The sequence below is a fragment of the Dipodomys spectabilis genome, unplaced genomic scaffold (assembly GCF_019054845.1).
Source record: "Dipodomys spectabilis isolate Male_0828 unplaced genomic scaffold, ASM1905484v1 ptg000363l, whole genome shotgun sequence".
Taxonomy (NCBI): Eukaryota; Metazoa; Chordata; class Mammalia; order Rodentia; family Heteromyidae; genus Dipodomys; species Dipodomys spectabilis.
In genome coordinates this window covers 6,567,949-6,588,215 of record NW_024871040.1, presented here as the reverse complement: position 1 = coordinate 6,588,215, position 20,267 = coordinate 6,567,949, and the positions used below count along the sequence as shown (strand labels likewise).

The 20,267-nt window shown below is 46.6% G+C and overlaps 1 protein-coding gene across 4 annotated transcripts in view; it reads left to right on the top strand.

Moving 5' to 3' along the window:
- Limk2 (LIM domain kinase 2) overlaps positions 1-20,267 on the top strand; it is a 78,098-nt gene that overhangs the window by 40,482 nt on the left and 17,349 nt on the right. For 2 of the 4 annotated variants that reach the window (XM_042666244.1, XM_042666247.1), the window contains 5 exons: positions 15,646-15,781; positions 16,545-16,654; positions 17,643-17,831; positions 19,308-19,413; positions 19,624-19,820. In XM_042666244.1, coding sequence (XP_042522178.1) covers positions 15,646-15,781; positions 16,545-16,654; positions 17,643-17,831; positions 19,308-19,413; positions 19,624-19,820 — 738 coding nt within the window. Of the gene's footprint in view, positions 1-2,746; positions 3,173-15,645; positions 15,782-16,544; positions 16,655-17,642; positions 17,832-19,307; positions 19,414-19,623; positions 19,821-20,267 lie in introns of those variants that run through there. The other 2 variants (XM_042666246.1, XM_042666245.1) reach the window with 2 other exon arrangements.

Below are 20,267 nucleotides of genomic sequence, written 5' to 3'. Positions count from 1 at the left end.
CAGCCATCTACCACTTACTCTCCTCAGTTGCTTCCGGCTACCAAAGCCATTCTTTACTATTAGAGACAGTGAACAAAATGGTTGAACTCTATGGCTCAAGAACACAAACTAGTGGACAAACTGGCCCATTGCCTGTTTTTTGTTTTTTCCGGTCATGGGGCTTGAACTCTGGGCTTGGGTTCTGTCCCTGTGCCCTTCAGCTCAAGGTGAGCACTCTACCACTTGAGCCACAGAGCAACTTCTGGTTTTCTAGTGATTTATTGGAGATAAGAGTCTCACGGGCTTTCCTGCCCGGGCTGGCTTTGAACCTTGATCCTCAGATCTCAGCCCCCTGAGTAGCTAGGATTACAGGCGTGAGACACTGACCCTCAGCTGTTGTTTTTTGTTTTTGTTTTTTCGGTCATGGGGTTTGAACTCTGGGCCTGAGCACTGTCCCTGAGCATTTCAGCTCAAAGAGAGTGCTCTACCCCTTGAGCCACTGCGCCACTTTATGGTTTTCTGGTGCTTAATTGGAGATAAGAATTTCACAGACTTTCCTGCCCGGGCTGGCTTTGAACCGAAGTTCTCACATCTCAGCCCTCTGAGTAGCTAGGATTACAGGAGTAAGCCACCAGCGCCCAGTTCATTGCCTGTTTTTGAACTGTCTATGATTTTTACATTTTTAAATGGTTAAGTCAGGCAGGGAAGCAGACTAATTCATGACATGTGAAAACTATATGAGATTCAAATGGCAATGTCCATAAAGAAAGACTTACTGGAACACAAGCACGTCTGTTTGTTCATGTTTTCTGTCTGGCTGCTTTGGCAGTGAAATGGCACAGATGATTATCTGTGAGAGTCTGTATGACCTAAAGAACCTAAAATATTTATACCCTAGCCCTTTACACTAGACCACTGGTCCTCTTACCCTGACCTAGAGATTTCCCTGCTGGTTTTGAAACCCAGCTTCACTTCTTACCAAGTATTTGTTTTTAGGCTAGTGACTAAACCCCTCAGAATTTTCTCATCTGTTAAATGGGTACTGATTCTACTTGCTGAAAACAAAACACAACAGCGAGCACTTAATTCAGGTCCTGGAAGTGTCCAATAAATGTGAACTTGTTATCAGGGTTACAAACCCAATCTCTCTTTTCATACTCATTATTGTCCCTGTAGCAAGTGGAAGGAACGGTAATCCAGGTACACCAGCTTTCTAATGGGCTTTTCCTGCTATGGTTCATAGACAATGGTTGCTAGATGACCCAGGTTCTTTCCAATGGGGGGGGGGGGGTGCCCAGTGGAAGAGACTTAAATGTCTGCTACCCAAAATCTTAACAGTGAGATGTTGGTGTAACCCAGGCTTCTTTAGCAGTCTTTTTTTTTTTTTTTTTCCTTTCACAGCCCTGCAGGCAGGACTTTTTCTTTTTTTTTTTTTTTTTTGGCCAGTCCTGGAGCTTGAACTCAGGGCCTGGACACTGTCCCTGAGCTTCTTTTTGCTCAAGGCTAGCACTCTACCACTTGAGCTACTGTGTCACTTCTAGCTTTTTCTGCTTATGTGGTACTGAGGACTTGAACCCAGGGCTTCATACATGCCAGGCAAGCACTCTTATCACTGAGCCTGATGGTGGGCTCTGCTTTGGTCAGCCCCGCTGCAAGGGCTCTTCGGGTGCTCCCATTACAGACACTATACACACTATTGTGCCCAGGTTTTTAGTTTGAAAAGAAGCACCACTGCCCCCTAAAACCAGTGGATGGCATCTGGGAATGCATGAATGAATGAATGAATGAATGAATGAGAGGGCACAGGTGACCTGAGTTTCAATCTATTGACAGAGGGCTTTGACAGATGTTTCTTCTTAAAGAGGCAGAATGAAGCCTCATAGCTCTAGAGTCCCATGGGCCGCCATTCAAATCCCAGCCCTGCCTCTGACTACCCTCTTTCTTTTCTTTTTCTTTTTGTTTTTTAATGTGTGTGTATATGTGTACTGGTACTAAAGCTTGAACTCAAAACGTAGGCACTGTCCTTTAGCTTTTTCACTCAAGGCTGGCTGCTGTGCCACAACGAGCTACCGCTCCACTCCCAGCTTTTTCAAAAGGTGGTTGATTAGTGGTTAACTGTGCTCATCAGATCCCAGCCTCCTGAGTAGCTAGGATTACAGGCCTGAGCCACTGGCAACCAGCTCTGACTGGCTTCTTGACCTTGAATGATTCACTGAGTCTCTTGGCACCTCACTTTCCTCTTGTATGAAGTGAGAACAATCCCCATTTCAGGGAACTTACTGTATGGGTATTTGTATTGCTTGCCACATGAAGACACATCTGTAGCATAGTCCTGCCCCAGAGTAGAAGTGACACCCCCGGACGGTCACTGGGACAGAGCAGAGGCCAGCCCTGAGCTGAGGGTGGCTCTGTGGAGCTCCCTCACCAGTCAAAGGTTCTCCCCCACCCCCATCCCCAGGGGGCGTGGCTCTGCCTGGAGCTGGCATCTTGTGCTTTTCTTCCCCTCTGAGCAGAGTTACTGTCCTTTAAGCAGCTCTTGAAGCTGAGGGTGGTTGGAGTCAGATATGCCAGTCCTCTGTCCTGTGCTGTCCTGCGTGCAGGGATGGACACTGGGCCAGCCCTGAGTTATTGTCTGCTGCGCCTGCCTGCAGCCTCGCTCCTGTCGGGCTCCACCCCTTGCCGTAAGGTCTGTTTCCTAACAGCTGCTCCAACCACACACCTCGGTTCTGCAGGAGCCCCTCCTCTTCCTCCCTCCCTCCCTCATTCGGGGTGGGACTGAAGGAGGCTAACTTGACAGCAACGCTTCTTTCTTAGCTAGTCACCGGCCCCTGCCTCAGAATGCCTGCCTGTGTCTAGCCACCACCGAGGTAGCTCTCCCACAGTCCCCAGGGGCCGCCCCAGCTTCCAATAGCTAAGGAGGAGCCATCCCAAGCCATGAGCCCTGGTGGGAGTTTGCCAAGGGGCAAGTGGCCTGGAGTCCTCACGCTCCTTCTGCAGCTCCAGAGGGAGAGGTGAGCGCAGGGCAGCCCGCCCCAATCAGAGGTGCCGGGACGGGCCTGTCATGGTGGCCGCCTGCAGCCAGCCTAAGGCACTCCCAGTCGGGATTGCAGCTGAGCCTGATTATCTAGAGTGGGAAGAAGATGGGGAGTTACTTGTCCGTTCCGGCTTACTTCACCTCCAGAGACCCCTTTCGGTGAGTTGGTCTCCGTGTCTCCTCCCTACCTCTTCTCTTGGCTGCTGAATGTCGGGGGAAGGTCCAAGTCCTCCCCTCGATCTGTTTCTCCCAGCTCATTTATCCTACTGCCATTGGTTCTGTCTGGTGAGGGCTCTACGCCCTCTTCCTCCCACCCCCCATTGTGTCCTGGAAATGATAAGGTGAGGAATTAGCACCGAAGGGAAGTTCCTGGGGACCCTGAATCCCCTTTCTTACACACACTTGGAAGTGGTCTCCAAATGATGCCTCTAACCTGGCTTGCTCTTGCTGGGGTGGGGAGGGGCGGGGGGGGGGGGGGGTGTGGGGGGGGGAGAACACGGCACAAATAGGGTGCTGTTCTTCCAGCTTCCACATGTCTTACCTGCAGGCCATGCTGCTTGCCCAAGAATTTGTCCCAACAAGCTGGATGGGCAGGTTTTGCCAAACAGTGGGAGCTGGTAGGACCTGGGTGTGGATAGCCTGGTACACAGTGGGCATCCTATAAACGTTTATTCTCTTAGGGCTGGCACATTTGCCTTTGGCCTTGAAGGGCTCTGAGCTCCCAGGTGAATGACATTACTGGACCAGCGCCTCCCCCCCCCCCCCCCCCACTCCCATCAGTCCACAGGCCTGAGTGCCTGTAGGGGCCTCTCTGTGTGGGGCTTCTCAGAGGGAGGTGTGGAAACTTTCTTCCTCTGACCTGCCTGTCTTAGCTCACTGCCCCACCCCACCTCCTATAGAAACTCCCCAGAGGGTTTCTGGCCCTCTAGGTCCTCTGTGAATGGAGCCATTCCTAGCTGGGGTGGAGCTTGTTTTTCTTCTTTGGGAGAAGTTTGTTGTTCCTTGGGTTGCTCCCCCCCTCACCAGTGGTCCTGTAGGTTGACTTTTTTCTTCAGATTTCCCTAACCTAGCTCCTTCCCTAGATCTGGCTGCTGGAATATTAGTCAGGTGACAGATTATACTATATGGTTTCACTGACTGACTGAACTCTACTAGAATGGTGGGAAACGTCTGGATTGAGGGAAATTGGAGACTGCTCCTGAATACTGTCTGTACCAGGCATTTCACTGGGCACTTTACCCCTTAATCTCTCAAGCCTAAATAGATGTTTGTGTACCCATTTTACAGAGGAGACAACCAGTTTCAGCTGTAGTAACAGGCAAGATCTGCCCCAGTTTCTCATCCTTGGGGCCACGGGGACTATGGTATCCTCTCTTCACATCTTGCCTAGGAGCCTTCTCAAATTTGCTTTCTTCTCCCAGTCAGAGAGCAGGAAAAGGGATAGGTTTGTCTGCCCTGGTGATCAGAGTCTTTTCTGAAGAGCTAATGGGAACTAGTCTTGAATTTAAGAGGGTTTTACCATGTGGAATCAAGATGCTAAGAGTTGTAATAACCACTAGTTCAGGCCTTCATTTGTCTTCGAACTCTTAATCCCAGAAAGACAGCTTGGGGGATGGGTTGTTCCTGTAGGCTCCAGGAACACTGTGCCCCTTTTCATCCTTGGAGGTGAAGACATGACTCAGGGGCTGGAGTAAGAACAGATAATGAACTGTGAGCACCTTTGAAGGCCAAACCCCTTCATTGCCACCCAGATCCTTTGTCTTATTCTGCCTCAGCCCCTCTAGGGAACCTGATGATTTCACCCCAATCCCCCAAACTCTGTTTGCCCAGCTGGTATGGGGGGGGGGGCAAGTACTGATTCACTGACTTACTATAGACCCTCTGCCCTATCCTAAATGAGAGGCCTCATTCCTTAAGCTATCATCTGAAAAGATAGCCAGCATTGTGCCCCAGGGGAGGGACCACCCAGAACCTCTGCTCTCCCAGATTTCAGGCTAAGTCACTACCTGATTTTTAAAAAAAGAAAAGAATTGCTCCTTCTTCTGTGCACTGGTAGCTCATGCCTATAATCCCAGCTACTCAAGAGGTTGAGATGTGAGGGCTGAGGTTGTAAGCTTTTCCAGTTAGGAAAGTGTGTGAGATTTTTATCTTCATTTAACCACCAAAAGGCTGGAAGTGGAACTGTTGTTCAAGTGGAAGAGCACTTAGCAGAAAAAGCCAAGAGACAGCACCGTGGCCATTAGTTCAGTACCAGCACATACATACATACACAGATACAGACAGACCCACACAGTTTCTCCCATCTATTCTAGTACATCTTCAAGGGTTCTTCTGTAACAAGTGTCTCTTCCCTCTTTAGGCTTCAGTGTCCTCCTTCACAGAAGTAGAGACTAAATTTTCTGGTCACCTGAACAGTGCCTTTGCCAGATCCTGTCAAACAAATTAAGTCCTTTCTCAGGCCTCTGGAGGAGAATGAAGTCCACAGGAGTTCTGGGGCTATGGGTGCAAGGAAAGTGATGCAACCAGATGCCACGGGGACATGATCAGGCGTGACTGAGGGAGGGAAGCAGGCACAGGGAATGAAGAATGTAATGTCTGTGCTCTGTACACCCTGCCTGGCAGGCCACACTCAGCAGAATGTGCACTGTCTTCCCTGCCGCTGCCCTGTGCCCCTCCTGTGAGGCTGCTGTGCAACCACAGCCACTCTGCTCTCCTTTCTTTCTGTTCTGGGTAGGGATTGAACCTCATACATTTAGAAGCAGAGGCACACTCTACCACTTCCCCACTTCCCCAGCCCAACAAGTAACTTTGGCTTGATATCCTTTTCTTTTTATAGAATTTCTCTTAATGTCCAGCAGTGATTTAATGAGCTTGATTTTACACATTATCTCTGGAAGAAAACAAGTGCATCTTTGTATTCTAAAGCAACCGACATTTAAAAGGAAAAATTATTCTTAACCCTGCCCAGTTTAGCAGTAACCTTTGGCAGCTGCCTTCAGTCCTTGGGGACTCTTTTTTTTTTTTTTTTTTTCATTGAGTCTGAAAAATGAAGGACTTGGATCAGGTGAACAGTTCCCAATTCTGCAACTTATATGGCTCCTCAGAGGCACGCAAGTTCCATTCCAATTTTTTTTTTTCCTCCAAATAATGGAAGCCCTATCTTTAGCTACAGTATGACTGCACAGATGACTTGAAACTACAAGCTTCCTGGCTTTTGATTGGAACTGCATCAATGCATTCTGGTAATGTGTATTTCTTGCTGATCAGAGGATCATTCCTTATGTGTTTGGTTAATTGTTTTGTTTTGTTTTTTAAACAGTAACAATCACAATTCACTTTCATTCAGCAGGGTCTAGGAAGGAGGAATAATAAGGGGATCTTTGATACTTTAAAAAAAAAAAAAAGTAGATTCTAATGGATCAGAGTCTCTAGGTTCCTATCCTATCAGCCATTTGGGGATCTGGGGGAGTATAATCCCCACTGTTTGGTACTCTCAGGCTATAGAAAAGGGAGCTTCCCTTTCTCCTGCTTGGCCCAGTCAGAGTCAGCAAGAAGCTGGAAGCTTTGCCATGACTTGATGCTCTCATGGCGATTAAGAATGAGCATCCAGCCTGGCCCTCCTCGAGGACATGGGAGGTCTTGTTCTATAGCATGTATAAATCCACCGTAATGATGATTGTTCACTTCCCTTAGTAAGGTTGAGAATTTACCTCTAAACGTGTGGTCTGAAGAATCTGGAAGTGTAGGAGGTTGGGGCCTAACTCATTCAGTTTCTCCCAACAGAGCATCTTACCTGCTTATATTGGGCATACATATTACTATATCTTGATAGATAGGAATTGGTTAGAATATCCATTTTAGAAAGTTTCTTCCTAAACTTTAGGAAGTTTCTGTTTGGCTCTGGGTAAAAAAGCAGATGGATCCATGTTGCCTGGCCTTGGGAAGGGTAAGGGTCAGTCTCTATTTGTGTTCTTAAATTGGAGAGGAAAGGACTATAAACCTAGGAAACTGAGATCTGAGGATTGAGTTTCAAAGCCAGCTCCCTCAGGAAAATCTGTGAGACTCTTATCTCCAATTAAACACCAAAATCCCGGAAGTGGAGCTATGGCTTAAGAGGTAGAGTGTTAGCCTTGATCAGAAAAAGCTCAGGGATAATGTCTATGGTCCTGAATTAAAGCCCCAAGAAAAGCGCACACGCACACCATGGGGCTTGAATGTGGCTTAGTGGTAGAGTGCTTGCCTAGCCCTGGGTTCAATTCATCAATACCACATAAACAAAAAACTAGCCACAAGTGGTGCTGTGGCTCAAGTGGTAGAGTGTTAGACTTGAGCAAAAGAAAGCTCAGGGCCAGTGTCCAGGCCCTGAGTTCAAGCCCCAGGACTAGCAAAAAAAAAAAGGGGGGGAGGAGAAAGAAAATGAACCCATCCTGGGTGTCTGTGAGGCAGACATTCATACTATAATTTTCATAATCCCATGTTACAAGATGCTCAAATCACTATTGCACTGTCCATATGAGGAAACTGAGGCTCAGTGTCATGAAGTAAACTGCCCTTAAGTAGCAGGTAATAAATGAGTTACTTGTGAGAAAACTCGGCTGGTAATCCATGTGTTTTCTGCTGACCCAGGTCTCAGTTTGGATCTCAGCTGACCCCACTGAAGTATCTGCCCAAGCCTGCTGTAGTGTTTTGGAAGTATTTGGAAATTGTCTTTAGTGCATACGGACTTCTCAGGGATCTTCTCTGACTTGACATTTCAGTTCTGTGCACCCTGGCTTCTTGGGAGACCCAGATCACCAAAGCCTTAGTCTTGGGTTCCAGCCCAGATCTAAACCTGATTAGCTGGGGATGTCCTAGAGCCTGCAGCCAGGGAAGATTTTTTTTTTACTTTCACTTGAAACTTTCATGAATTGAAAGGTGCAGGGAGGGAGGGAGCTAGGGGAATGCTTTGGCTTTGGGAAGGACACATGATGGCCTCTGAGAATCTGAGTGGAACTTGGAACTATGATTTGAAATCAGAGTCTTGTGCTTGCTTGGCAGGCACTGTAGTGCTTGAGCCACGCTCCCAGACTACATGGAGTGTTTTTCAGTCGTACCTTACATTTTTTAGAATATGTTTTGAATTTTAAATTCTTTGTTCATTTGTTTTTGACAGTATTGGGGCTTGAACTCAGAGCCTAGGTACTATCCTTCATTTTTTCTGCTCAAGACTAGCACTTCATCACTTGAGCCATAACTCTACTTTTGGCTTTTTTTTTTTTTTTTTGCAGGGATGGGACTTGGGGGAGGGGGACACTTAATTGGAGATGAGAATCTTGCAGACTTTCCTGCCTGGGCTGGCTTTGAACTTCAATCCTCAGATCTCAGCCTCTTGAGTAACTAGGATTACAGACATGAGCCATCATCGCCTGACTAGATTCTCTTATTTTAAGGATAGAGTGTTCTGCTGGGGACCAGAACACTGGAACACTGGAATCAATGGAGGAGGAGAATCAATTAACATTCCCTACTTGAGCTAAAGGGAGAAGCATCACAAAGCATTGCCACCCAAAAGACTTGAGAGCTATCAGGGTTCCAGCCTCTTTATTTTCACAGGTTAGAAAATTTTGAAGCCCCAAAATGGTATCATTCAGATGATGTTGGGCATTACTTCCTAGCCAGGTTCACAGAGGTTCAGCTTCCAGCATCATCACTTCTATGTTGGGCAGCTTTGCAAAATTACTTGACTTCGACTTCGTTTTTCAGTGTTTTAATCTGTAAACCGGAGATAATCCTTGCATCTTGCATGGTTCATGTGAGAATTATAGGTTATATAAGGAAGATACTTTATACAGCAGCTGGAATATGGTTGGCATTCAAGCTATAGCAGATGTTGTTAATACTGAGCTAGATCTCCAGTATCCTAAGAACCTAATTATGCTCTATGGCAAACAGAGCGTATGGACCCAGAACCAATCCTCCCATTTTCACATCTCAATTCTTAGCCAAGTGCCAGTGGCTCACTCCTGTAATCCTTGCTTCTCTGAAATCTGAGGATCATGATTTGAAACCAACCCAGATAGGAAAATCCATGAGACTAATTAATCACCAAACAGCCCGAAGAGGTGCTGTGGGTAAAGTAGTAGAGGGCTAGCCTTGAGCAAAACAGCTCAGGCCCTGAGTTCAAACCCCAGGACTGGCACACACCAAAAATCCTCCATTCTTCACAGATACCTGTGGCATTGACTTTGGCATTGACATTGGCTGTACCCTTCAAAGCTATTCCTTGACCCAGATGTGTGCCTTGGTGTTGTCACTCTTCAGCCAGGTGTTCTTCCCAGCAGGCTAGTGTGTAGCTGTCTCCTACTTGCCTGTACTCGTTTCTCTGCCCGCTCCCTCTCCTGGACCTGGCCAGGGCTACTTGCAGTGAACAAAAGCAGGATATTGGCAATAGAAAGAAGGGTGTGTTCTGGTGCTCTCCTATGCTTTGCGGTGGTGCACATACCATTGTGAGAGCGTAACAGAGCCCAGGTCTGTAACTGGGTGCAAATATGTCTGCACCAGCTTTTCTCTGCTACAGACAGGAGAAAGACAGGGCCTGGTGACATGCTACCAGTTCTTGCCACTCGCAGGCCATTTTCAGGAACATTTGCTAAGTGCTTGTTCTGTTGAGCACTGGACTTAGATGTGAAAGTTCATCAGGAGTAAATAAAACGCTGTCCATACTTCAGGAAGCTCATAGTCTGGTGACAGAGAAAGGTGGTTACCAAGAAATATGAAAATCAGAGGGTGGGAGACACGAAGGAAGTCCTTGCTTCGTAGCTAGCCCACTGCCAGACATCATTCAAAATCACACTTAATCCTTGCTGCTGCCCTGGGAGGTGACAGTGTTATGTCTTACAAATGAGGAGGGAATGAGCTGGCTCAAGATTACTTAGATTGGGGAAGGGGGAAGGGAGGTGTCATCTAATGAAAAACAAATGTACACACAGTTAAGGGAACCTGTCTATTTTACAAGTTGGAGAAACAACACACAGAGGGAAAGGGGCTTGTCTAAGGCCATGCAGCAACCTAGAACCCACACCTCCTAACTCAGAGTTCATCCCATGTGTAGCTTATTTTGAATTTGAGCCATATGCCCAGAACTGCCTGTGTTCTCCACCCACTTCTAGATAATTCCTATCCATATACTCCACACCATGCCCAGAGCTCAAGACTCTGAAGTTGAGCTGGGACTGTCGCTCTGTGGGACATCACTTACCTAGCGTGTGTTAGACTTTGGGTTACACACACACACACACACACACACACACACACACACACACACACACACGCGCCACAGAACAGGAATACACACACACACACACACACACACACACACACACACGCCACAGAACAGGAATAGCCAGTAGTATCTGGAGGAATTTGGGCACTCCAGAAAGATAAAGGGATTTTCAGCATCCTGCTTCTCTAGCCCTTCTTAGCTCAGCAGCTTCCCACAGCTGCTTCAGTCATCCCTGTTTCTACATCCTGCAGCATTCTCTGTTAAGTTTTGTTTAGACCTTGTTTTCAGCAAGGTATGGTTGTGTTATATAGCTTGTATAGCTATATGTCTTTATTGCTTAGCAAATTACAATACTACGCTTACCTTGTAAAATACTTTCTCCTACTTTAATTGATTTAGTCTTCACAATTGCTATTTTTAGTTGCTTTTATTTGTTTATTTGATGCTAGTGCCTTGCACTCTTAGTTGGCTTTTTCTCTTCAAGGCTGGTGCTCTATCATTTAAGCCATACCTCCACTTCTAGCTTTTTGCTAGTTAACTAGAGACAAAAGTTTTACTATCTTTTCTGTCCAGACTGGCTTTGAACTGTTATCCTCAGATCTCAGCCTCCTGAGGAGCTAGGATGACAGACATGAACCACTAGCACTGACTTGTAGTTATTAGCTAAATTTTGTCAGTAAAGCTATAAGAAATTATCCAAGCCTGGTGCCGGTAGCTCATGCCTGTAATCCTAGCTACTCAGGAGGCTGAGATCTAAGGATCCAGGTTCAAAGCCAGACCAGGCAAGAAAAGCCCTGAAACTCTTATCTCCAATAAACCACCAGAAAACCGGAAGTGGCGCTATAGCTCAAGTGGTAGAGCGCCAGCCTTGAGCTGAAGAGCTGAGGGATAGCAATCAGGCCCAGAGTTCAAGCCCCACAACTGGCAAAAAAAAAAAAAAAGCAATTATCCAAAGCTACCCAGTTAATAACAGTAGTAGCCAATAATGTAAACTACCATTACATTATCATTATCATCTTTAAGTACAGTTAACATTTATTGAGTTCCTACTGTACTAAGTTTTTATACATAAGCTATCAATCTATACATTTAATAAGTATTATTTCATTAATTTTCAGAGCAGTTCAATTTACAGATGTGGCAACAGCCAGAGAGGTGAAATACCTTGCCTAAGAAGGTACAACCATTTAAATGTCAGAGCTAGCGTTCCCACCAAAAGGCAGCCCCACGCTTCCTCTGAGAAGCAAGAGTGTGGCAAGGGTGGTTCGCTCAAGGCCTTGACCAAAATAAGAATAGGGAGAAGCCGGGCACCAATGGCTCACACCTATAATCCTACCGACTCAGAAAGCTGAGATCTGAGGATCGCAGTTCAAAGCCAGCCTGGGCAGGAAAGTTCATGCGGCTCTTACCTCTAATTAACCACCCGAAAACTGGAAATGGTGCTGTGGCTAAGTGGTAGAGTGCTTGCCTTGAGCTGAAGAGCTCAGGAACAGCACGCAGGCCCAGAGTTCAAGCCCCATGACAAAAAAAGAAAAAAAAAGAAGAAGAAAGAGAATAGCTAGGACAGTGGCAGAGGCTACTTGGCAGGTTGAGACAAAAGGATCCTTTGAGCCAGGACTGGCCTTGGCAACATTGACACCATCTCAGAAAAAACATAACAATAGAGTCTAACTAGAAGGAGGTGGTATTGGCCAGGGAGCTTAGCTTTGTGTGCTGGGAGTCTCAGAAGAAAGAATAAAATTATACAGACATGGCTGAAAACACACTTGACCTAACCAAGAACAGGAGCTTCTCAACCGGATGACAACTATCATTATCACATGGAAGAAAATAACAGCAATTTCATAATATAATCTAGTCCAAATTAAAATTTCCTGAAGTGTCCCCCAAATGTCACTCATGGCTATTTTTTTTTAATTCAAAACTGAATCCAAACTTGAGGTATTGCATTCGTTACTGTGTCTCTAAACTTTTCAAACCTCTGTGTAAGAGCTGAGAATAGTGGACACCAGCTGTAGTCCCAGTTACTTAAAGGCTGAGAAAGGCAGATCACTACAGCTCAGGAGTTTCAGGCCAATTTGAACAACACAGTAAGATAACAAGATGAAAGAGATGAGAGAATATGAATGAGAATCTTTATATTTATTTTTGGGGGGGATGGGGGGGGTCCAGTGGTAGGCCTGAACTCTTCAGCTCTTCAGCTCAAGGCTAGTGCTCTACCACTTGAGCCACAGGGCCACTTCTAGCTTTTTTTTTTTTTTCCTGCTTATGTGGTGCTGAGGAATCGAACCCAGGGCCTCATGCATGCAAGGCAAGCGCTCTACCACTGAGCCACCTTCCCAGCCCTCTTTTTATTTTTTAAATTATTACTATAAAAGTGATGTACAAAGGAGTTACAGTTACATAAGTCAGGTAAAGAGTGCATTTCTTTTTTCTTTTTTGGGGGGTGGGGGTCCAGTCCTGGGACTTGAACTCTGGGCCTGGGCACTGTCCCTCAGCTCAAGGCTAACGCTCTACCACTTGAGCCACAGCGCCACTTCCAGCTTTTTTCTGCTTATGTGGTGCTGAGGAATCGAACCCAGGGCCTCATGCATGCGAGACAAGCACCCTACCACTGAACCATCTTCCCAGCCCCAAGAGTGCATTTCTTTTGGACAATGTTACCCTTTCCCTAATTCTCTCCGTTTTTCCCTCCTATCACCACCCACAGGTTGTATAGTTCATTTTCAACATAGTGTCTAGTGAGTACCACTGCTGCATTTGTTTACCCTTTGTCCCTCCATTTCTGTGTCTCCCCTTACCCTCCCAAAGATACATGAACAAACAAGACATAAGGAAAAGAAAACCAAAACAGCAACAAAGAAAAAAATCTTTTGTTTCCATTTTCTGGAGTTCATTTAGATAAATACTGTTTCATATGATCAGAGGCACATAGGCATTGTGCCTTTGTGTTCCTCCCCTAAGTATCCTCCTTTGGTCTCACTGTATGTGAGTGCCTAGAGTCCTGTAATTTATCATGTCCCAGTATATTTTAGATCTAGCTTCCACATATGAGAGAAAATATGCACCCTTTGTCTCTCTGAGCTTGGCTTACCTCACTGAACATGATTTATTCAAGGTCCATCATATAAATGAGAATCTTAAAAAAAAAAACAAAAAAACTCTGCTTTCCTCCCCCTCCATGCTAACTGTATAGAAGAGTCAAGGCTAGTTGTCTTAGAGTGACCTATGTTCTAGATTTGCATGAATTTTTCTTTTTGGTTGGTCATGGGGGCCGAACTCTGGGCCTGGGCACTGTCCCTTAGCTCTTCAGCTCAAGGTTAGCACCCTACCACTTGAGCCACAGCACCACTTCCGGCTTTTTTCTGCTTATGTGGTGCTGGGGAATTGAAGAACCCAGGGCCTCATGCATGCGAGGCAAACACTCTACCACTGAGCCAACTTCCCAGCCCTGCCTGATCTTCTTTATGCTTAACTTTTTTTCTTATTTTTTTTTGACCAAAGCACTCCATCAATAATACTGTTGATGATGAATAGATTTTAAAGGGTAGAAGTAATTATGCTTATTCGACCCAGTACCTGTCTAGATCAGAGTTTATCCTAGCACGTGCTCACGCATATGCGCTCTCTCTCTCTCTCTCTCTCTCTCTCTCTCTCTCTCTCTCCCCCTCTCTCCTCACTTCACCTGATTATATGTACATTTTCTTTTTGGGGGGCTTATGTAAAAGATTTATTTCATTTTTTAAATTATATTTTTATGATCATTAACTAGTTGTACAAAGGAGTTATAATTCAACATGTCAGTTTCTGAGTGCAATGCATCTTTTTTTTTTTTTTTTTTTTGGGTCCGGTCGTGGGGCCTGAACTCTGGGCCTGGGCGCTGTCCCTCAGCTCTTCAGCTCAAGGCTAGTGCTCTACCACTTGAGCCACAGTGCCAGTTCCGGCTTTTTTTCTTTTTGCTTATGTGGTGCTGAGGAATCGAACCCAGGGCCTCATGCATGCAAGGCAAGCACTCTACCACTGAGCCACCTTCCCAGCCCTGCAATGCATCTTTTAACAATTTGATTGTTACTGTAAAGGTGATGTACAGAGGGGTTACAGTTATGTAATGAGTACCTTTCCTTTTGTCATCTCTTCCTTCCTTTTCTCCCAGGTTTTTCCCTCTTGAACCCCTCCTCTCCCCCAAATTGTATAGTTCATTTTCAACATAGTGTCTAGTGAGTATCACTGCTGCATTTGTTCACCCTTTGTCCCACCATTTTCAATATCATCACCCCTTTTATAATTCTTCCTATCTCTCCCAACCTTACCCATTCCCTCAGTCATGTGTAGAATTTAGAGTTAAAAAACAAAAAACCATGAAATTAGAAGGCAGACAATGGAGGAAGGAATAGGGGACCAGTGAGAGGGAAGGGGTACCAGAAAGGTTAACAGGGGTCAAAGCATGTTATAAACACATATGACAATGTCTAAAGAAACCCATTAGTTTGTATAGTTTGTATTAACTAATTATGAAAAGGAACGACGGAGGCACAAAAGTCATCCGGCTTAACAAGGTGGGCCTCATCACCCAGCAGATATATTAAACGTTATGCACATTTTCTTTAAAAGTTCACTTCTCTGGCTGGGCACCATTGGCTTATGCCTTAATCCTAGCTACTCAGGAGGCTGAGATCTGAGGATTGTGGTTCAAAGCCAGCCAGGGCAGGAAAGTCTTTGAGACTCTTATTTTTTTTTTTTGGGGGGGGGGTCCGATCGTGGGGCCTGAACTCTGGGCCTGGGCGCTGTCCCTCAGCTCTTCAGCTCAAGGCTAATGCTCTACCACTTGAGCCACAGCACCACTTCCGGCTTTTTTCTTTTTTTCTTATGTGGTGCTGAGGAATCGAACCCAGGGCCTTGAGCATGCAAGGCAAGCGCTCTACCACTGAGCCACCTTCCCAGCCTCGTCTTTGAGACTCTTATCTCCAGTAAACTACTGAAAAAAGTCAGAAGTAGTGCTGTAGCTCAAGTGGTAGAACACTCACCTTGAGCAAAAGAAGCTCAGGGACAGTGCCCAGGCCCAGAGTTCAAGCCCCAGGGCCAGCAAAACAAAGTTCACTTTTCTAGAGGAGTCTTCTTGGCTCCTCCTCGATTCTCAGAAGACTCTTAAGACCCAATGTCTGCTCCCAGAGGCAGGAGGCAGGCAGCACGAAGCTGGCTTCTGGAGTCTTGGACACTGACCCGCTTTCCCTGGGGAGATGGCACTACTCTGTAACTTCCTCCGTCCACCTTGATGTGGGAGAAAGGACTGTCCATTTTGCTGTCAGACTTGGAGCCAGAATGGCCTGGTTCCAGAGATCCCAAACATTTCTTTTCTTGTCTTGTCTCACAGGTGTTCAGAATGTCAGGATTCCCTCACCAACTGGTACTACGAGAAAGATGGGAAACTGTACTGCCACAAAGACTACTGGGGGAAGTTTGGAGAGTTCTGCCACGGGTGTTCCCTGCTCATGACAGGGCCGGTCATGGTGAGCAAGATCCTTCTATGTCTTCCCTCCTTGAGCATCACAGTCCTTTGACAGTGCTCCCAATTTTCCCTATAGCCCTTCTTCTTTCTCATGCATTCATTCATTCACTCAATTATCAGTGTCTGTTGAGCACTTAGTGTCAAGTCCAATAAAAGATTTGATACTCCACGCATCAGTGGTTCATGCCTGTAATCCTAGCTACTCAGGAGGCTAAGATCTGAGGATTGTGGCTCGAAGCCAGCCCAGGCAGGGAAGTTTGTGAGACTCTTATCTCCAAATAACCATCAAAAAGCCAGGAATTGGAGCTGTGGCTCAAGTAGTGGAATGTCAGCCTTGAACAAAAAAAGCAAAGGCCCTGATTTTTAAGCCCCACTACCAGCACTCAAAATAAAAAAAAAAAAAAGTTAACAGTCCAGGTTGGAAGTGGGGGAAGATAGGCAGGGAGAGGACAATGCAGCGGGATACAGACCTTAAAGGACACTGTCACAGTTTGAAAACAGGATACACCTAAGTTGTGCTCAGGGTCAGGGAACCTGGAATGGATTAGCAGAGAGGTTCTGCCTCCCCTCCTTGCTTTGAACAAGGGATTTTAAATTCAGCTCTCCTGGAGAAACTGAGCCTTTCTTGTAGGGATGATTATTTCTGGGAAACCTGTTCTCATTGACTTGAGTCTCTGATTAGGTCACACGCCTCTACCTCCACTCTTAGCAATAGTGATTATTTGCTTCCTCCCTTTATACTATTTCTCCCCATCTGCTTACAGGTGGCTGGGGAGTTTAAGTACCACCCAGAGTGCTTTGCCTGTATGAGCTGCAAGGTGATCATTGAGGATGGGGATGCATATGCCCTGGTACAGCATGCCATGCTTTACTGGTAAGACCATGACCTCTGTCCTCCCCAACATGAGTGGACAGAAGGACAGGTGGCAGTGTGAGTTGGGTGGAAAGATATTGGGGTAGATCCTATCCCAGCACTGTAGTTTTTAACAACTCTCTGTAAGCAGAGCCAATAACTTCTCTCTGTCCTCCATCCTTACCCACTATGAGAATAACCTCACTCTGCTCTGTAATCCCTAGAGGGACAGAGTAGCAAAAGATACTCTAAGAAGGAGCCCACAGCCAAGCACAAGTGTCTCACGCCTATAATCCTAGCTACTCAGGAGGCTGAGATCTGAGCCAACCCTGGCAGGAAAGTCTGTGAGACTCTTATCTCCAATTAACCACCAGAAAATCCAAAGTGGCACTGTAGCTCAAGTGATAGAGCGCTAGCTTTGAGCCGAAGAGCTGAGGGACAGCGCCCAGGCCAAGTTCAAGCCCCACGACCAACCAAAAAAGGAGCCCACATTAAAGGAAAGGCATGGAGAGCTTACCAGCTCTCCCCATCCAACTTAGCTTTGTTAACAAAGGAAGCTATCTGGGTTGGCTGGGAGAGAACAGAGGCTGGGGCAAGTTTCTCACTATGAGTCAAAGGCACAGCAAGAAAACTGAGTTGCCATCAAGAATCAGCATAAACCAGGTGCTGGTGACTCATACCTGTAATCCTGAATACTCAGGAAGCTGAAATCTGAGGATTGCAGTTCCAAGCCAGCCCAAGCAGGAAAGTCTTACCTCTTATCTCCAATAAACTACTAGGAAACCAGAGTGGAGCTGTGGCTCAAAGCGAGAGAGCACTATCCTTGAGCACAAAAGCTCAGGGACAGTGCCCTGAGTTCAAGTCCCATGACTGACCAAAAAAAAAAAAAGGTGGTGAGACAGGGAGAAGAGTAGCCGGTATGTTATTTAAAGCCAAAAGGTTCAGTAGTTACTAGGTGGCTTCCAGGTAGGCCTCCAAGATCTCAGCTTGCTTTGTGCCCTCTCCCTAGTGGGAAGTGCCACAATGAAGTGGTGCTGGCACCTATGTTTGAGAGGCTCTCCACCGAATCTGTTCAGGACCAGCTGCCCTACTCTGTCACACTCATCTCCATGCCAGCCACCACCGAGGGCCGACGGGGCTTCTCCGTGTCTGTGGACAGTGTCTGCTCCAACTACGCTACCACTGTGCAAGTAAAAGAGTGAGTATCTTGCAGCAGAGGTTCTTGCGCAGAGCCCACAGATGGGCCTTGAAGGACTCTAAATTCTGGCACACAGAGCTCTCTTCATCCCCATCTTCCACTTTTCTCCTGAGCTCACTGTGCTGTAACCACACCCGGGTCTTGGCACTTGAGTTCTCTGTTCTTTAGCTGCTTTCTGTCTGATGCTCAAAGCCAGAACCTCTCACCTGTCAGGTGTTGGGTTTCAGATCATATTTGCTCCTTGAAATGATCTTGCTTAAGTAATGTGTATGAGTTTATCATATGTCCTTCCAACTAGATTGCAATCTCCAGAATGAGCTTGCCTTGTCCATTATTGCATGCCAAAGACCCAGTACATCTGATTATTTTCTTTTTCTTTTCATTTTTTTTCTTTTTCCTTTTTTTTGGAGGGGGGAGGGGTGTTGAATTCAGAGCCTAGATGCTGTCCCTAAGCTTCTTTTTGCTCAAGGCTGGTGCTCTACCACTTGAGCCACAGCTTTACTTCTGGCTTTGTAGTAGTTTATTGAAAACAAGAATCTCACAAACTTTCCTGTCTAAGCTGGCTTCAAACCAGGATCCTCAGATTTCAGCCTTCTGAGTAGCTAGGATTACAGACATGAGCCACCAAGTACCTGGCTGTAATTCTTGCTTTATTGGGTAAGAACATAAAGTGGAGGATGGTGGAGAAAAGGAGGAAGGAGGTTAAGACTCTGGGCCAGGGATCAAGGAAATTCCATGGATAATGAGACAATACTGGCTTGTTGCCTTATAAATGATTGTAGACCTCCAGTATAATGATCATGAGGCTGGATCTTACAGTATAGACAAGAGGCACTGAGGCTGAAGAAATCAGGGAGGGATGGAAGATGTCTACTGTATTCTCCTCAAAAGATGAGGAGGGGAAGGGATTGTGTTCAGGGCAGAGGGAGACCAGATGTCTCCAGAGATAGTATCTAATGTAGATCGAGAGAGTAGCCAAGAAGGGACTATTAATTGTGGAGGGCCTGGACTATGAGAATCCCACAGGTCTGCGGAAGATAACAAAACCAGGTTGGTGTTTTAGAGGGATCATGAGTACACAGAGGCTGGATGGGAGAAGAGAAAAGCCCAGAGCTGTAGAGACCAGTTAGGAGGCTTGTTGAATAGGTCAAGGTGGGAGATGTTGGTAACTATGGTGATGGAAAGAAGGAAGAATTGCTAAAGGTGGATGAGGGGAGAGGAGCGAGGCAGGGAGGAATAGTGGGAACTCCAGATGGGCAGATATTATCCAGGTTTCTAGCTTGGGCCGCTGGGTGAGTGACAATACCCTTCACTGAGATGGAGCATCATGGGAAGAATGTAGTTCTTTGTGTGGATGGCCTGAACCTTGTGGGCCAGTGGGTCCCTGGAACTTGAAGAGGCTTCCTTGCACAAGCAAAACTGCACAGGTGAGTTATTAAGAAGCCTTCATCCTGCCTCAATTCTCATCTGTCATAGGGTAAATCGGATGCACATTAGTCCCAACAACCGTAACGCCATTCACCCTGGGGACCGCATCCTGGAGATCAACGGGACCCCTGTCCGCACTCTCCGAGTAGAGGAGGTACAGTGTGTGTCACCTGTCTTCCCCACTCCCAGCCTTTTTTCTTGACATAAGCCTGTGGTCACTAGTGCGACCTTCTATGTTAGCCTACAGGTGCCCAGGTAGCAGGGGTGACCTGGCAGATGGGAGGAGGTGATAGGATGTCAGGCTGTGGGTGGCCTGAATTGGGGAAGCCAACGGGAATGAGCCTTACACTGCTTTTGACCACAGGTGGAAGATGCAATTAGCCAGACCAGCCAGACACTTCAGCTGTTAATTGAACATGACCCCGTCCCCCAGCGCCTGGACCAGCTGCGGCTAGATGCCCGGCTCTCTCCCCACATGCAGAATGCCGGACAATCGCACACCCTCAGCACTCTGGACACCAAGGAGAATCTGGAGGGAACACTGAGGAGACGCTCCCTGAGGTGCCACCTTCCACCCCAGTCCTGTCCCATGTCCACCCTCAGAGGATGTGATGGCTTTTGGAGGCCAACAGTGTTAGGAAGAGAACCAGCTGGCATGGGGAAAGGCTATGAGGATTGTGCTGACCCAGCTATCCTGTGGGACTCACAGTTCATAGCCAGGGTCTGTCTGCCAGGTTTCCTTGGAAACCAGAGGGTCAGGCTCTGTCTACTAAACCCAGAGCTGGACAGGAATCAGTGATACTGCACCATAAAAGGCAACATGGAGGAAGAACGGGGCTCAGAGCTAGAAGTAAGGGCACAGGTAGGGTAGACTAAACATCCCATAAGGATTTTGAAAATGATAAAGGGAAAGATGAACCCAATCTGTTCTCAGACTTGGATCAGTAATCTCACACCTCAGAGCCTGTCAAGGAAACGGGAAAAGCAGTCACCTTGTGCTCAAGTCCC